General features: G+C 43.7%; 1 protein-coding gene across 2 annotated transcripts; it reads right to left on the bottom strand.

The window, feature by feature from the left end:
• Positions 1–903: 903 nt before the first annotated feature.
• Positions 904–13,071, bottom strand: LOC103356506 (homocysteine-responsive endoplasmic reticulum-resident ubiquitin-like domain member 2 protein). Of its 2 annotated transcripts, none has more exons than XM_008280673.1 (9): positions 12,996–13,071; positions 12,263–12,540; positions 10,652–10,729; positions 8,477–8,590; positions 8,178–8,302; positions 5,710–5,823; positions 5,338–5,625; positions 4,103–4,217; positions 904–1,922 (listed from the first exon to the last, which is right to left on the bottom strand). In XM_008280673.1, exons 2-9 carry the CDS (start codon positions 12,407–12,409, stop codon positions 1,761–1,763), a joined length of 1,143 nt encoding a protein of 380 aa, XP_008278895.1. In that variant the 5' UTR covers positions 12,410–12,540; positions 12,996–13,071; the 3' UTR covers positions 904–1,760. The 2 variants fall into 2 exon arrangements, with proteins under 2 accessions (XP_008278895.1, XP_008278903.1); XM_008280681.1 differs by having other exon boundaries at positions 8,477–8,587.
• Between the last annotated feature and the right edge of the window lie 5,386 nt (positions 13,072–18,457).

Below are 18,457 nucleotides of genomic sequence, written 5' to 3'. Positions count from 1 at the left end.
TTTTTCCACTTTCACTTTGATTTTGCAATGAAACTTATACTTCTTCTGCCGTGACTGTCAAAACGTTTGGGAAACGTTCCCAGATCAGTGTATCGACATGATGTTCTGTCCAGTTTATACCAAACCTGAGGAGTATTTCATGGTGAAGACAAAAGGTGGCAGCAAAGCTCCACGTTACACACTGCTGCACAGACATCCTGTTCTACCTGTATCATCTCTCCTACTGATGGATTTGAAGTTTCTTCATGGACACAACACTTTTATCTTTAACTTATTTGGCTAATTAAACCTCTGAGGATAGTGTGGACATGTGATGTTTCCCTAAGTGTCCTTATGCCTCATTACTTTTTGCTCTAACAATATAAATGAATGTGCAGCATCGGTACACAGAAATCAAAGTGACAGTGACCAGTTTCATTAGAGATGACCTATAATCCAACATCCGGTACATTTATTCTTTGCTTCAGCAGCAACGGAAGTAAACTGCTTTCACAGATCAGTTCGAACTTCCTGCTCGTGGATATGCGAAGGCCTTGGGTTGACAATGCACCTGGAGGGAATGAGGCCAAGCGGAACAATCGTAGAGCTTCACTTCAAAGCTCGTCTGATTCACCTTTAACATCTTACAATATCAGCTGCGTCAGGGAGAAAGGTTCCACTTTGAATTCAATCAGGACTAAATCTCACTTCTGTTCCCGTTTTTCATTCATAATAATTTCGACTCGGTGATGGTGTTTGAGCAGTGTGTGCTCTGATCTCAATGTGTCCGGACCAGACTTTGCACAGCAGAGACAGTAAACAGAGATGTTTCCTCCACGTTTCGTACGATCTACTCCAGCCTGTACATCTGTAAGGGAGTCAGTGTTTGTGATGGTGTGAAAGCTTCTCCAAAACCACACGGCTTCATTACAATGGATGTATTTTTAATAAACATGGACATTATAATCGGTACACAACATGTTAACAGCAGGATTCATTTCCAGAAACTCGGGAGGTGCATTATCATTATTACTCGTCCTACTTGACCTCTGCTACGTGGCAGTGCTGCGATTTTTTCTTAATTGTTCACTCGATGCCACACTGACAGCGATGCTCCGTTAAAGGTGAAATTCTTCTGAAAGAATTAGTGGTACATCGTTCGATTAAAAAAAAGAAAAAAAAGAAAAGAGAAACAGCTCAGTAAGCAGCATCACTCTGGGTTTCACGTCAACACACCACTGATGTGTTCAGACGATCACTCGTGTAACTCCGTCCATAAGATTCACGATTATTCTGTTGAAATTCTGGACTTAAAGTGGCTCTTTTTTAAAAAAAAGTGTCTTATTTTAATGTAACCACTGTTACTCATAACAATTCAAGCAAAACTATTTGAACAAATATTGCAGCTTCTTACAAAGAAAAGAAAAAAACAACAACGGTGCTGTAATGAGTTGTGATGATGAACCTGCTGCTGCTGTCGCTGTGTTCACAAGGCATCGCTAGAAACGCTCGTTAAACTAATGCTCGTGTCGTTTGACATTTTTGTCTTGGTGCAGACAAACAAACAAACAAACAAAAAGACTCCATATGAGATGACCGTTTCTTTCTGTTTTCAGGTTAAATCGGTCGCTTGTGTTTCGGCTCAGAGTTTCACGTACGGAGCGGACTAGCGGGAAACTATAACACTGCGTAGCAACGGAGACAGTTTCCCTCAGCAGGTGGGAGCTTTGCCCTCCTCTTGAAGAAGTGACCGCCGAGGGAACGGCGGCGGCGCTCGACGTTCAGTTGGCGGCGTTGGGCGGCCCCTCTGGGATCAGTGACATGAAGAAGGTGATGATGAAGGACCACGTGGAGGACAGGAAGCCTGCGTGGGGGGCGCTGTTGGGGTCCTCTGCTCCTTCCTCTCCGCTCTCGTCATCGGAGCCGTCGTCCAGGGCCCCCTCCTGGTCAGATTGGGCAGATTAAAAGATGTATGAGAGACACATCCATCCATCATCTCTCTACACCTTAATCCTCACTAGGGTGGTGGGGGGCTGGAGTCTATCCCAGCTGACTCAGGGTGAAGGCAGGTTCACCTGGACAGGTCACCAGTCTATCACAGGGCTACACTTAGAGACAGACAACCAAGCACACTCACATTCACACCTACGGACAATTTAGAATCAACCAATTAACCTCAACATGTTTCTGGACTGTGGGAGGAAGCCGGAGAACCTGGAGAGAACCCACTCTGCACGGGGAGAACATGGTCTGCACGGGTAGAACATGGAGACTCCACACAGAAAGATCCCGGGTGTCCTCACCGGGAAAGATCCCGGCGACCTTCTAGCTGTGAGGCGACGGTGCTAACCACCGATCCACCTTGCAGCCCCCACGAGACACATCTGACTGAAACGGGATGCTGACTTCGGCCATAAATTTCCACATTAAAAGTTATTTACCTTGTCTGACAAGTGTTTTAGGGGGAATTCATTGCATTCCAGGATGACATTGCTGAGCTAAAATGAATCCAAATCACATCAGTCTCACTGAGAACGGTCTTGTCCATGTCTGCTAACGCTACCTGCTGAATTTAATTCAGTTCTCAGCTTTGAACCACAGTTTAATGATAGTTTCAACAATCAAACTGTTGTGCTCACACTCCTGGAACAAGCCATTTTTAGTGCCCACACAAACTATGTACTGTTTCATGCAGCGTGCACATGATGAGGACACGCAGCCGTCTGTGATGTGAAATGAGCCGTTATCGTCTATCTCAGCTTTAATGTTCTCACATGAGACACCAGGACTTATGCAACAGAACGATTGTAGGTCAGAGTGGCCAGAGAAACAAGCTGGCCAGCTGACTGCCAGATCTGACCTGCTGTAGGAGGACGTCCAGCTATTTCTGTCTACAGACTACATCTGACATGCCACGTATTGGGACATACTGTTTACTTTCTGGCACGCTGTGTAATATGGGATGAATGCAGCCTTATTTTCTGCAGGCTTGAATGCTGCAGCGTCACTCTTTAAACTCGATCAGACCTGATTTTAGCACAACAACTCTGTGACTCCTTTCCTTTTTATATTGAGTTTGATTTTACTGATTGCTTCTAAAGCTTGCCTGGGTGCCTGAGCTACAGCGTAGAAATGTTGACTCCATGTGAGCCAGTCGCAGCCTCAGATCCTTCAGTGGGAACTTCTCGTCGATTAATTAACTGGACTTGAGTTCCTTGAAGACGTTCCACCTCTCATCCAAGAGGCTTCATCAGCTCTGACTGACTAGTTGGGAGTTCCAGATACTGATATCCTGAAGGAGATATTAACACCTGAGTTTGGGTTTCAATAGGGGGTTTGTTGCTCCTCCCCCTCGTTATGTGAGTCGTTAGTGCTCCCCCTGCCACAGTGGGGTTCGTTAGGGTCTGTTGTGGCTCGGTGTGGATGTGGGTTCATCTTCCTGGGATCTAAGACCTCTCCCCAAGAAGATGAACCCACAGAAGACCCTAACGAAGCCCATTATTACTCCACGATTAATCTACGAGAAGAATCCGGATGACTGAGAATCTTCAGACTTATGTGGGAAACTTGTGGCTGCTCCAGAGTTGAGGCTTCATCACATCTTAGCTTTGAATCGATCTGCCTGAAGAAATAAGGCTCCCAGGATCAGCAGCTGCTTTTAGATCACTTTCTCATAGACGTAAATCTATAACATACTAGGATTTTTAGTGCTCTAATGATTTGATTTATTGGCATATTAATGCTGCATGTTGCATCTTTTGTCTTGATGTTTTCACTTTGTCTGCCTGGTATCGTTAGTCTGACTTTCTCCTGTTATTCTGCTCGGGAGGTTTCCTGCTTTTGTAAGTTGTTGTTTTTCAAAGTGCTGCATAAATAAATCTATCATCGTCATGACTGTGTTTTCAATTTGTCTAACTTTGCCCCCAGAGCGCCAGTTTGCAATTATTTCAGTGCTGATTAAACCCTCTGTTGATTTGGTACAATTAATCAAGGAACCGGCAGCTCGGCTTCGAAAACAGGTGAAAATAGTGAACTGCCATGTTGTCAGTCTTCTGTTCTATAAACTCTGCTCTGAGAAACCAGTGGATGTTTGTGCTCGATGAATAGTTCAAATCACAGTTACCATTTCTTGTAAGTCGTGGTTCTGCAGGTCTCCCTCCATGTCGTCCTGGTTGACTCTGTCTCCAGGAAGCTGGAGTTCGTTTTCCAGGTTAAATGGAAACCAGCCGGCCTGGTGCCTGCAGACAGGAAGCACAGAAACACAAATAAAACCTTTATAATCAGCCATTCATGATCAGTTAGACTTTGAGAAATCTGTGAGCTGTTCAAACACGTGAAAATGACGACAAATGGTTCTAATGTGGTTCTAATGAGTTTTACAAAGGATGATAAAGACAGACTGACTTCATGTAACCTTCAAATGTTTGGCAATTTTGCTCAGTCAATGATTGAAGTTTAAATTCATCCTGACAAACTAAACATAAACCGACTATTTATCGCTACCTTCAGGTTGTATTATTACAGTCCAACCAGGGACCTTCAGAGCGGCGCTGCATGAATCTACAGAACCTCTTCTATCAGAGAGCATCCAACTGCTGCAGCCTTAATTTCACAAATGATGTATTTTAATGACATCTCTCAACAAGTAAATGTTTCATAAGACTACTGTGCAGAACTTCAGTGTGGAGTGAAGCTGAGTTCAGCCACTTCATTTACTAATTTGTTGTTTTATTGAAATAAAAACTCTAAAAAAGCCAAAACCCCCTGATGGCAGAGTGATGCAGCCATAAATGCAATAATAGCAGAAGCATTGGCACCTTTAATAGCTGTCAAAGAGCTTAAAATATGAGTTAATTAGAAGGATAAAGGCTTCACAGACTGTTTTGATGCAGTCACAACAGAAGTGGATAAACTACAACCTCAAAACAGCAGCTCGGTATGCAGCAGTGTAACTCTGCTTGAGTAAAACTACGGTGGCTGACGGGGGCCAATAATGTGCAGCTACACTAACGAGCTGCAAAAAGAAAACGCTGCACATCCAGTCACACAGCAGAAGTACCCCGGGCCTCTAGGGGCAGTTTTTAAGTCTTTAGCTTCTCAGTCACTGTGACTATTTGGGTGCTGAGGTGGTGTTTTACCACCGTCTCTCTGGTACTTATGTGTATCCATGGAGACCAGAGAATACAAACCTTGTCATACAGCTTTTCCCTCAACTACTCGTCTCGCTCACCGTTGTCTGCTTCTCAGGTGAAAGCTCACTGCTGCCCCTAGAGGCCTGTTGTGTGACTGGATATGCAGCTCCTTTCTGTATATGCAACATCATCGGCCACCGTATAGAACGACAGCGGTGCCACTCACAGGTAGAGCACCAGCATGGCCATCATCACCATGACGAAGCGGCTGAACGACGAGTAGAAGTAGACGATACTGAGCAGGATGGCGGCGCGCGAGAACGTGTACACCCAGTCCAGCCAGTCGCGGTTGAGCTCCTCCTCGTTCAGGATCTCCCCTCCCTGGGCGTTCATCTGGACTTCCGGGTTGCCGTGGCGACCCACTTGCGGCCGCTGGCTCAGGGGGTCCGACGGGTTGGGCTGATTCAAAGGCTGGTCGGGCCTGAGGTTCTGGGAGGAGGCAGCCAGCAGCTGGCTAAAAGAGGGGGAGAGAGAGACGGAGGGTTGGTGAGGCCGTGTTCTGCTTCACAAAAACACTGGACGGACTAAAGGGACTTACTAATGCATGTAGAACTGTCGGGCGTACAGCTGCTGCCACCACATGTGGGTCATGGGGTTGTAATACGCAGGCATGTTGGTGGGAGCAGGAGGCTGTGAGGGGAAGTGGTTCCAGCTGGAAGAGAGAGACAGCGTTACCAGAAGCCCGAAGTTCCTACGTACGCATGAATACTTCAGAAAACCCACGTTTCCATCGTCTACCTGAGACGACATCAATCAAACTTAAGTTAGCTCTACTTCTGTCACTTCTACTGAGTCAAATCAGTTTGATCGATATCATCTCAAGCAAACAACAACAAAAAAGTTTTCTGAAAAATCTACAAAAATGGAGTTATCTGTTTTTGCATATGTACTCTTTAAATACTTATTTCTACTTGTATTTTTTATTTTTATCTTCTATTTTGATTGTCTAATTGTTTTTTGTTTTTACTTTATTTAATTGCTCATTTTATTCTCTTCTACCCTTTGGTTATCTATTTATTTCACCTATCTACTATCATGTTGATGGTTTTACTCTCTATTTTTTCTTTTATTCCACTTTTCCCTTTTTGGAACAGACCACTCTTTTTTGCCCTGTCTGTAAAGCACGCGATATAAATAATTATTACTATTACTCCCCTACTATTAGTCTTTTATTGCAGATAAATTAGATTTACAATTTGATTACGTTGAGTTATTAAAGTCTGTGGCATCAACCAGCAGTTAAGATCATTTTATAACCAATAAACAGTTGGAATAATATGATTTAAACCATCAGTGAGTCTGGGGCTTTACGGCTAAGACGTGCAGGAACCTTAGATCTAAAACTTGGAGCCGATGATTCCTGCAGCTCTCTTCAGATGGGGAACAGCTTCTTGGCTCCTCGTTCAGACGGAGATGTCGTTCGGGTTAATGTTCCTCGCGGATTCATTCGGACTGTTCAAGGAGAAGGCAGCGATACTTCAGCGGGACTTGGCACCTGGCGCGCAAAAGGAATCGGTGAAGTTGTGAAATGTGAGCGGGAGGAAGGGTTTTCCATCCAATCGCTGGCTCCGTCGCTGATTGATTTTAAAACAGAATTTTCCATTAAGGCCTTAATTAATGAAGCATGACCGCCCCTAGAAGTGAATCCCATAAGATATGTCACTATTTTTGTAGAGACAGACCGCTTCCACGTATTTCATAACGTTCTGCAGTGGACAAGCATGAAAATAAGCTAATTTGGGGCTCTTGTGTAATTCGGTTTAGTTCACATAATGTATGTTATGAATTCATGCAGGTGGCATGACTGACGGCGTGTCTATTTTCAACTCTGCGTGGTGAAGAAGGAAATTAATTTTAATAGAATCATGCCACATGATGCAAAACTATCAACTTAACGATGTTTAGTCAGATCCCTGTCAGCGTTTTATCAAACATTTTATTTTCCTTGAGGATTTGACACAACTCTCCCTCCGTATCTGCTCTACGTAACTCTTGACGGCAGCATACGGAAGTCCTACAAGGTCAAAACCACTGAGAGTGCTGTCGTAGCTTTGACATAAAAGTGCTTAAACGGATGTGAGGCCGACGTATTCGACTGCTCTCACATCTACACAACAAGGTGTTTAAGAGACACGCGATGTGTACAGTCGTGACTCGATAATCCGACACTAAATGTAAAACCTTCTTCTATGTCGGATAGCAAGGCTGTTGGATTGTAAAGACGGAGGTCCAGATACAAGGAGGGCTTGATGCTGGAAGGCTCATTAGTTGTTCATAGTTGTTATAACTAGTAGGGCTGGTCCCAATAGCATTTTCTGCTCTCTGGATATTCAGGCCCAATTAATGATGAATATAAGAATATTCGGTGCGGTCGGGGTACACTTCCACCCCGGGGCAGCGCTCTGACGGGGTGGAAGTGTCCAGAACACACAGGCAGTACTTGGCTGCTGATGCTAGTTTAGTTAGTGCTCACACTGCTGTTTCCACCATCGGTGGCGGTGGGGGAGTGGCAGATACGCTCCACCGTCACCATCCATGTTTACTTCCGTAAACACTGAGCACGCTCGCTGCTTTTGGGTCGTATGAAGTTCACACAAGATCACATACAAGTCCCATTTAACTGGAAATGTGAAGGAACTCACAAAGAAATCCTCATTGAGCATCAAGTCCTGCAGTGTGAACGTAGCCAATCTGTGGGATTGTTCAGTCAGATAATACGCTGTTATCCTGATTGGTGACATTAAATGTCATGTCGGAGTCAGAATCCAAGGCTGTTGCTATGTTAAGGCTGTTTTTCTGGGTTCTGTTGGTTTTTCCTAAAAACCTGTCGGATAGCAGGTTTAGGATTGTTAAGGGTCGGATTATCGAGTCACGACTGTATTTGATAAATGACCTAAAGATACTGAACGGACACCTTCATGTTTCGTTTTTTCTAAAAAGCTTTAGTAAACTCCTCATTACCTCATTACCTACAGCAGTCATCAAAGTTCTGCTGCTCCAGCTTACCTGTGCATAAACTGTGGATACATCTGGTGGTAAGGGAAGGGTCCGGCTCGCTGTCTGAGCCCATCGCTGCTCTCTCCTGTGGGCGTCTGGCCATCCTGACCAGGACTACTGGAGCTCTGAGGGGCCTGGAAGCAGAAAAATGAGTTCTGGACATCAGTGCTAACATCTTAAAAGAAAGCCGAGTGACATTGTGAAGCCCTCGGGGAGCTGCGGGTTGCAGCAGCGAGGTGGGATGATGAAAGGAAATGCAGTGATGATGAAATAAACGGCAAGGTGTGAGGCGTGCGCGGCTGACCCACCGTGGGACCGGCTGCGCTCTCCTGAGGCTTGTTACTGCGGCTGCGGGGGGGCTTCGGGGAGCTGGGAGGGGTTCTGGAGGCGCACACCAGATGGAGCATATGGTACTCGTCCTGCTGCAGAAACCAGCACAGCTCATTATCAAACAGAGTCCTGCATGTTCGCCTGGACTTCTAACTTTGCCAATACAGAGGACATTGAAACACTTGGACATCGACTGTCTGGACGTTTACAACTGAATGTAAAGATAAGAGTTACATTAATGATAACTGAGTTAATTTTTTCAATAAAATACCATCCAGTTGCACAAAAACCCAATGGCCCATTTAGAAATGCATTATTCTGACAGTGAATTTTGCCCTGAGGTGCAACCAAGGAGAGAATCAGGGAATAAAACACATTTAAAAAACTAAAGGAAATTAAAAGAACAAACTAAAAAAAACAAGGCACAGAAAAAATTCCCTCATTACACTGATGCTGTGGATGTTGTTCCGTCTCGTCTCCCTCCCCTCTTTAGTTAGCGGCTGTAATTCTAGGCTTTTTTTCCATCTTGAAAAATCAGTTAATTACAATTTACGTTAACAGCAATAACCTTGTTAGTTTTTTTTCTCAGTGTTTTACAAAAGTTGTGACATCACTGGTTAAATTAAATGTTTATTATGATAAAAGACACTCTTACTACAAAAGAGAAAAGTGCTGATAGAAAACGGATTGTGTGCGTTAACATATATAGTTTCCCGCTTCATCCTCACTAGGAGTCTATCCCAGCTGACTCAGGGTGAAGGCAGGTTCACCTGGACAGGTCGCCAGTCTATCACAGGGCTACACTTAGAGACAGACAACCAAGCACACTCACATTCACACCTACGGACAATTTAGAATCATCAATTAACCTCAGCATGTTTCTGGACTGTGGGAGGAAGCCGAAGAACCCGGAGAGAACCCACGCTGCACGGGGAGAACATGGAGACTCCACGCAGAAAGATCTCGGGTGTCCTCACCGGGACGCCAACCGGCAACCTTTTGGCTACCAGGCGACGGTGCTAACCACCGATCCACCATGCAGCCCAGATTTAAACATTTTAAATTTAAATCTTGTTTTAATTTCTTCTAAGCTTGATACTCAAGAAGTGCATTCAGGTCTGACGCTGTCCCATAATTAAGGGTTACATGTAAAAACCTTAAATATTTGGTCAAATCATTTATTGAATATCAATTTATTAAGGCTATCAGTGGACTAATCAATGTGTTCTGTTGGCTGCAATGTACTCGGCAGCAGATCAGGACCAAACATGAAATCATATTTGTGCATTTTCTGCATCGCCAACTGAATGCATGTGGGTTTCCATGGCAACATAGAGTTTGCGCTCGTCCACAGCTTCCTTCGGCGGCAGTGCAAATAGAATGTATTCCCTCAGCTGAGAATCTGAATCACTCGGGGAGAATATCGTCAGGAGAGGAATCAGTGAAAGATTTGTGCCTCTTCCAGCTGATTCAAACTCAGTTCGTTCTGAATAGTCAGCTGTGCAGCATCGGTTACCATGGTGACCTAGCAGGCTAACAGAGAGCCACCTTCGTGACATTAAGAGGCTCAACATAGCTCACTGCATTTTAACGTGAGCTTTAAATAAAAAAAACATCTATTCATGAAACTGCTTATTAAGACAAATACGCAAACCTTCACACACAGGACCTGATGACTCTAAAACACAAACGCTAACATGAGGCATCAGGGCAATCATTTACCTCATGAGCACAAAACTACTCGATGAACAACTAAAAATACAACTATACTTCTGCCGATCCTTCAATTCTGACATCAGAACAAGTCTGGAACGGTTTTCTGCTTGGTTTTGGACGGTTCAGCCACGAGAGCATCAGCGAGGTCTGGACGCTGACATCGGATCATGAGCTCTGGTTCACAGACGTCCCTCCGGTTTATCCCAGAGGTGTGGGAGGGGGTGAGGTCGGAGTTCTCTGCAGGTCAGTCAAGTTCTTGCACACAGTACTCACTAAAGCCATTCCTTTATAGACCACGGTGTGTGCACAGGCCTTCACCAAACTACTGGAACCACACTAAAATATTAACGCTGGAGCATTAAGGTTTATCTGAACTGGCAATAAAACGAACCGCCACAGAGTTGGGAAGAGATGCAGCCACACCGACAAGAACTTACCTTCCTGAGCACATCTTTTAAGGTAAAGTGATCCAACAGCAGCTTTCCAGAATACACCAACCTCTGGTCTTTGGAGCTCTAAAAATACAAAAGCATAACGATAACGGGGTCAGAGCAGAATGTGGGTCACTTCATTTGTTCTTAAAATGAGTCAAAATGATGATATCTGAAAGAGCGACTCCACCACACAGTCAACCAAGAAATCACGAACTCTGGAGTCAAGACGATCACGGCATCAAAAGGCAGACAACTTGTCAGTAATGAGGATGAGATCCTAGTAACCTCAATCGGGATAAGTGGGTCTTAGCAGTGGATTTAGTCGCCATTACAACAAGGTCAGAGCGTGTCCTCCTAAAGCCTGCGCTCACTGTACACTCATTCAAGAATTTAAATATCCTTTCTAAACCCTGACCACCTTGTAACTGAAAACCTTTTCATCTGGGTTCAAGCTGCCCTATTGTTAAATATACCACAGCTAATGCCCCCGCTAAGTTACCCTCGCAAAAGCACAGCCCTGTGTGAGATTACACCAAAGCCCTACAAGAGAGCAGTTTGTCCCCGTGTGTTTACAGCGATTGCATCAGAACGAGGGCCGAGCAGAGAGGAAAAGGGAGCAGAGTCAGATTAGCAGCACAACACAGTCGGAGTCTAAAACCTACTGCCTCCAAGGCTCCTTCAGCTGCAGTGACTCCAAAAACCCAACTTGTTTCACTTCACAGAATAGATCAAGGTTAACAGTCTGTGTTGCTGAGTGATTGTTCAGCGGTTCTGTGAATCACTAAGGGCACTCTGCACAAAGCAAAAGCAGCTCAAACGGAAAACGCTGGTTGTGTCATTTCTGAAATCAAAAAAAGGCTGAAAATAGGGCTGAACTATTGAATCGATTTCAAATCAAAGCTGCAGTTTGAAACAAGGCGATTTAGGACAGACAAGGTGAGGCTACTAAACACTGAGAACGATGCTGTAATTCAGATTTATTTAATTCTAGCAGATTGAAGCTACCAGTTTATTTTCATCAATCAACGTATAGTACACGGTCCAGGCGGGCACGCCGTGGTTCCACTGGCTCCAGCCCAGTCTCACTATTAATAGCCATGTACATCGTCTGACCTAAGGTTTAAACTATTGATTAGTGGTTTTCCATTTTCACGCCGTCCATCTTGTGACATTAATGGTAGCTCATGTGGTGACACTCCATCACATGTTTTACATCTATGACACAGTAAACTGAGGCTTGACTTTGAAAAGTTTGCATATCAAGATGTTTTTCTTCTTCCTATACATCTTAAGCAGTCAGCGATGCCTGATCTCTTCTTAGACAGCTCACTTTTTGAGTTTAAACTACTGATGACGAAGCTGACGATGCAAACCGAGCAACCGTGTTCTGTGATTGGCTGAAACCACTCGTGTTTATATCATCAGCATCTCTCCTGCCCACACTTTTGTCACACTACCACATGCTGTCAAAGCACAAACGAGAAGAAAACAAAAGCTGTAAGAAATCCTTGTGATTCAACTGGTGTGATCAGGTGGATTGGATCACAGAAATAAAGCAGAAAAGCCATGAACACACAGCTCTTATCTTAGGGGGGGTGACTGTGTGATACTCACTGGTTTACTGGGGTAAACATCAGACAGGTGCGCCTTCAGTTTCTCCACAGTCCAGTTCTGGTAACAGTTGATCGTCTGGTCATCGTACTTCTGATTGGGAGCCCTGATGACCAGGGTGACAGGACCGTCCACAACAGCTGGATCCATGGCTCAAAACCATTTGTCTTCAGTGAAAAACGATCAGGACCACGGGCTCTTTCCGCGCACCGCCTCCAGTCCTGACAGCTTTCTATCGGGCTCCTGCCACCATCAGAGACGCCCTTTACTTTTGCACAGACCTGGAAGACGAGAGGACGAGATAAAAACACGAGGTCAGACTGACACCGGTGACATATCGGTTCAGTGCACTGCCGAGGCTTATTCTGAGCTGCAGCCAAGCTAGCAGAAAGCTGTCACTGGATATAGAAAGATGGATTTAACCCGGCAGGTGACAACAACGGTGATATAACGTTAAAACGAGCTCGTAAAGGTGGACAGAGTGGATATCATCAGCACGGGAGGGATAAAATGATATCAGCTAGAACATAAACCCTCCACTGACGTTAAATCCAGGCTGGGGTATTTAACAACTGGCTAAGCTAACGTTAGCTTCAGTAGGTTTCCTGCGACTAATGTCAGTGAAGTCGAGCAGACAAAGTTGTCGCCTCGCACCGTTAGCTGGTCAGATTAAAACATCCCGGTTACGGAACGATCTTCGTCTAAAACCGAGGCGTGACAGACCCGGTTCTCCTACCTTGTTTACCCCACAGCGCCCGAAATGTTCCCTACTTGTAACTCCAAGCGTCGGCTCAACCTGGGTGTCGCTCTTCTTCGGTGGTGTTCGCGAGGTGGACGGTTTATCACGTCACCGTGTCATCACCGCCACCTGCTGGTCAAACGTGTGTACTGCAACAGAGGAAATCACAGGAAACAAGACAGAGCTTTATGGCTTTATTTCTCATCAAACAAAATTGTAAATTAGAGAATAAATGCCTAAAAAGAGAGGAAATACTATGCTTTGAGTTTAATTAGAACTAGAATAAAAAAAATAAGAAGTAATACAGGCAACATTTCTGAGGCAGTAAAGTCATGTTTGACGTGATAATTGCACATTGCAGATGAAAACATTAGATCTCACATGAAATTGAATATTATTACACAGGGTAATGCAATATGACACATTAACTTGGAATATGGCAACCGGAAAAAAATAAACAATGCATGTGTAGTTGAAATATTTTACCAGCAATGATTCTGGAGCGCTCAAGTAATAATACACATGATAATCTGGGTTTGAATATCGCACATGAAAATGAAATGTTGGTCATGGAAATTAAATATTGCACATGGGATTTAAATATTACACTTTATACAGAAGTATTGCAAGTTAAATTGAAATATTACACGTGAATAAAATACTAATAATTGCAATTGACACTGAAGTATTGCACCTAAAAAAGAAAACACTGCACATGACATTGACATATTGCATATGGAAATATAATACAAGAAAATGAAATGATACACGTGATGCTGAAACTGATTTGGCATAAACTGTAGAGAAAGTACAACTGCAGCTACGACTAAATGTATGACTTTCACCACAGCCAAAAATACACTTAGATATGCGTCCAGTTTGGAGAATAAATATTTTTTTTAATGACGGCTCCTTCTAAATCATTTTTGTTTCCTGAAGAAAAACACTTATTATATCGAATTTTTTGTGTCATTTTATACATGCAGGCATCAGCTCAACACTCTGCATTAACATTTATGACAGCTGATTATTAAAATACACTAAATGAAGAGTGAATGAATGGGTCGACTTCTATGGCAGTTTGAAGGAACAATATTCATTTGACTGCCATCTTCTGGTGCCATCCTGTAACACCCTCACCTCTCTGATTTTATAACTTGAAGAACTAGTGTGGCGGCCTTGGGCAGATAATTCTGCTTTTAAAAACTGCTTTATTCAAATTTTAACCAGCACTGATGAGAAAGCACGGCCGGGGCTGCAGAAGAACAAGTCACAGGAAAAGTATGTTATCACTGTAATTTGTAGCCAATGAGAAATAATTCTGACGTCTATAAACTGACATCAAACTGGCCTGTAAACTACAGAAAGAGCACTACGTTGAGATGTAAGCTCTATAAAATCAAAAAAGTTTCTTCCTGCACACTTAAATCACAGCAGAAATATGCACCATGTGTTGAATTTGTTTCAGGTTGTTGTTGGGATGCTGTGAAAATGTCATCAAGTGTCCAGGGAATAAAAATATGAATGCATTTCTTTTTATTGTTATAGGAAATTATTATAATCTACATTAGGATGTAGACGCCTTGTGGGTAGGTACACATTCTGAGAGCTGTTGTTCAGTAAATTCAGGGATTTAAAGGCTTTACAGCGCAATGAAATTGTCTCTACCGAACAGTGTGTGGTCTCATCATTACAGTATGCAAAGAACATCATCAGTTAAAGAGATGCATAGCACCTGGGGATAAGCCCCAATGACATAGAGTGCGATATTTTTTTTTTTTTTAAATGACCTAAGTTTGCTGATTTTGACCTTCATCGACTGACTGAGAGAAAATCTGCTCTGAAAGTGGGTTAGCCTACTTCCGATTGACTCATCCAGCTCAGGAGACCTTGCAGGCCCCGTAGCGCTGAAATTTCAAACCGTTATTTCCTCAGTGGATGAAGACATTATTCGCTCCGTTGCAGTGTCTTTTGTCATGCAACTCCCTTTGTGCGCTACAGCTTGTGCTACGGCGTTTTTGTTCGTATGAGAAGGCGTAATTGTTTGGATGTCAATCACTAGTGTAGCGAACTGCAGCAGATTGCAGCGGCATGAATCGTGCTGCCTTTCTCAGACAAGTCTTTAAGTAGTAGAGAGAGCACTTCTTGACCCAGATTTCCTCCAGTTGCTCCAGTTTCCCGGAACAGGCATTAACATGTGGGTGAGGTGAATTGAAAAATTGGTGGTGGGTATGAAAATTTGATCGTTTGCGTGTGTGTCAGACCTGTGATGGACTGGACTTGTTCACAAGGTGCATCACATTGCACTCCATATTTGACTTTATTTATGCAGCACCTTTTAAAAGCAAAGTTCCACAAAGTTCAGCACCGTTGCCTCGCAGCAGGAAGGTCACCGGTTCATGTCCAGGTGAGGATCTTTCTGCGTGGAGTCTCCATGTTCTCCTCGTGCAGCATGGGTTCTGTCCGGGTTCTCCGGCTTCCTCCCACAGTCCAGAAACATGCTGAGGTTAATTGGTGATTCTAAATTGTCCGTAGGTGTGAATGTGAGTGTGCTTGGTTGTCTGTCTGTAAGTGTGGCCCTGTGATAAACTGGTTACCTGTCCAGGTGAACCTGCCTTCACCCTGAGTCAGCTGGGATAGACTCTAGCCCCCCATGACCCTAGTGAGGATTAAGGTGTAGAGATGATGGATGGATGGATATGAAGAGTTCATTTGCAGAAACAGACAACTCCATCTTCACAAACCTCCAGAAAACCCACTTTTCCATCGTCTACCTGAGACAACGTCAGTCAAGCTTAAGTTATCTCTATTTTTTCTAAGTTTTCTGAAAATCTACAACAATGGAGTGATCTGTTTTTGCAAATGAACTCTTCATATATACATAAAATAACTCTATTATTACTCATAACACTGTATTCTTAAATTTTCTCAGTACAATATACGTTTTTACAGTTTATATTTTTAGGACATATTTTTCGTTTATGTTGTATTTGTTCTATTTTTCTAAGACTTTAAACGGGAGCAAATGTAAGCAGTAACCCCTCTGGGAATAAATCTAATTCTGATGAAGCAGTGCACCAAGTTAAGAAAAGACCACGTGATGAAGGACGTTTTTGTTTTCAAAAGTTTTGAAAGAAGGCTTTACTCTCAGGTGGAGATCAGAAGGCCACAAAAGACCCGAAAGCTGGCGCAAAGAGGATGAATTGATGGATTTCTTCGAGAGCTTTGTACTCTTCTTGCTAATAAGTTGTTTTTTATCTAAATTCTCTCTAAGCTTGGGCCCCGCTTTAGCTCACCGGGTTAAGCGGGTGACCCATGAACAGGGGCTGTAGTTCCCCGATGCAGCGGTCGTGAGTTCGAATCCCGCTCACGACCCTTTGCTGCAGGTCTGTCCCCGCTCTTCTCCCCCCTTTCCTGTCCCTCTACACTGCTCTAATAAAGGCAAAAGCCAAAAAAAAAAAAATACATAAATTCTCTCTAAGCTTGTTATGCAAAATGTGTTTTTTCTTTTTTTTCTTTTTTTTTTAATAAAGAAATACCTGTTCCATGAATCACTTCCTACTGGAAGGATGATGCTTTCTCGCTCTGTATGAGTCACACAATGAAGGACTTCCTGTCATGAAAACATCTCTCATCAGAAGGGTGAAGCACTTTCCTCATGTTGTCCGTCATGTTTGTCTCCCCCCTTTGACCGGCCAGTGGACGCATAGCGGCGACCGGGTGATGTGCAGCATATAGCAGCTGTCTGCGGGACTCCTTTAATGGCGCTACATTAGAGACATCCAATTTTTTTTTTTTTTCATTTCCCTCTTCCTCTGTGTGTATCATCTATTACCCCGCTTCACAAAGGACTGTTTTTCACACCCTGCCTGGATTTGGCAGTGGGCGATACTGTAATATGGGACACATCAGACCTGCTGCCACCATTTGTGAGGTTTTCTAAAGTGGACGGGGTTGAAACTGGGTCAGCATTAACCTAAGTTCTGATGTAATTTTCCATCCCATTAGAAAATAACATTTTTGAATTTCTAATTCGCCAACATGCATCATTTGATTAGCCGGCGTGCATCAGGAGCTTTTTCCGGAAGGCGTGTTTTTTAAAAAGGCATTTCTTTTTTCCGCCTCATTGATTTAGCCTCTGCTGTTTATATTCTCTGAGCTTCTGCTGCAGCCACACGAACCTTATTAGACTTTAATAACGCCTGAGCCGAATCCAGTTGGATTCGAGTACAAGAGTAAAGATTTGTTTGTTTGGATCTGGAAGAGTGATGAAAGAGAATTGCTGATCCGTGATGATCTGATTAATCCAGAAACATAAAGTGACACCTTTTAACGGATGGAGCTTATTCATTTCCTCCAAACAAAATACTGATAACTCTTTATTTTAACACTTCTGCTTAAGATTCACGAGCAGTACCAGTCATGAATTATACATAACCCACTATCATTCAGTCATAAGTTCTTTTTATGGATTTGTCTGCATTTATAAACCTTCAGAACTCTTCCAGGGAAACATCTCCGACCCTTTGTGCCTCAGGCTATTTTTTGAAATTTCCAAATTCAGTCAGAAACAACAATTGTGAGGCCAAAATGAGCAGCCTTGGGTTCTATGGATGAGAGGAGGCACTTTGGAGAATTTTTAAAACGTCCTCGTCCCTGTTGCTGTGCCTGAATGGGAACGTGTGCGATAAATAGAAGACCTCGAACCCTGGAGATGTTCTTTAAAACTGGCACAACACAACAAACGGTTATATTTACACGACCTCTGGGTGCTTCGGTGTTTTCTGTTGTTTATGACCCGACTGGGGCGACGGTTTCCCCCAACAAGTCCCACGGGGCGATTTGATGCGGTTCGGTTAATAAATTCCACTTTCTATATACAAATTAGAGAAAACAAACAAGTGTATTAATCTCACGGCGCCCACTAACAGGCCAGCCGTGTGTGTTATTCTCAAGCTGCTCTGTAAACAACTGTATTAAACCCATAGAGGCTCCTTTTAGTTGTTTTGATTTGTGTTTTCGTGGGAGAACGCCAGGACAGAGTGAAACAAAGTGGAAAATACCTCCAGTGTAGGTGTGATCATGGAAACTGTTCCCAAAACTCTGAACGACAACTCAGTTTGAAAAGAAACACGACGATGCTGCATCTGTTTGGTCATTTTTTGGGGCTGCACGGTGGATCGGTGGTTAACACCGTCGCCTCGCAGCTAGAAGGTCTCCGGTTGGCGTCCCGGTGAGGACACCCGGGATCTTTCTGCGTGGAGTCTCCATGTTCTCCCTATGCAGCGTGGGTTCTCTCCGGGTTCTCCAGAAACATGCTGAGGTTAATTGGTGATTCTAAATTGTCCGTAGGTGTGAATGTGAGTGTGCTTGGTTGTCTGTCTCTAAGTGTAGCCCTGTGATAGACTGGTTACCTGTCCAGGTGAACCTGCCTTCACCCTGAGTCAGCTGGGATAGAC

The sequence above is a fragment of the Stegastes partitus genome, unplaced genomic scaffold (assembly GCF_000690725.1).
Source record: "Stegastes partitus isolate 25-593 unplaced genomic scaffold, Stegastes_partitus-1.0.2 Scaffold6, whole genome shotgun sequence".
NCBI classification, from domain to species: Eukaryota; Metazoa; Chordata; class Actinopteri; family Pomacentridae; genus Stegastes; species Stegastes partitus.
The sequence above is the reverse complement of the archived record's forward strand: the minus strand, read 5'-3'. Positions and strand labels throughout refer to the sequence as shown.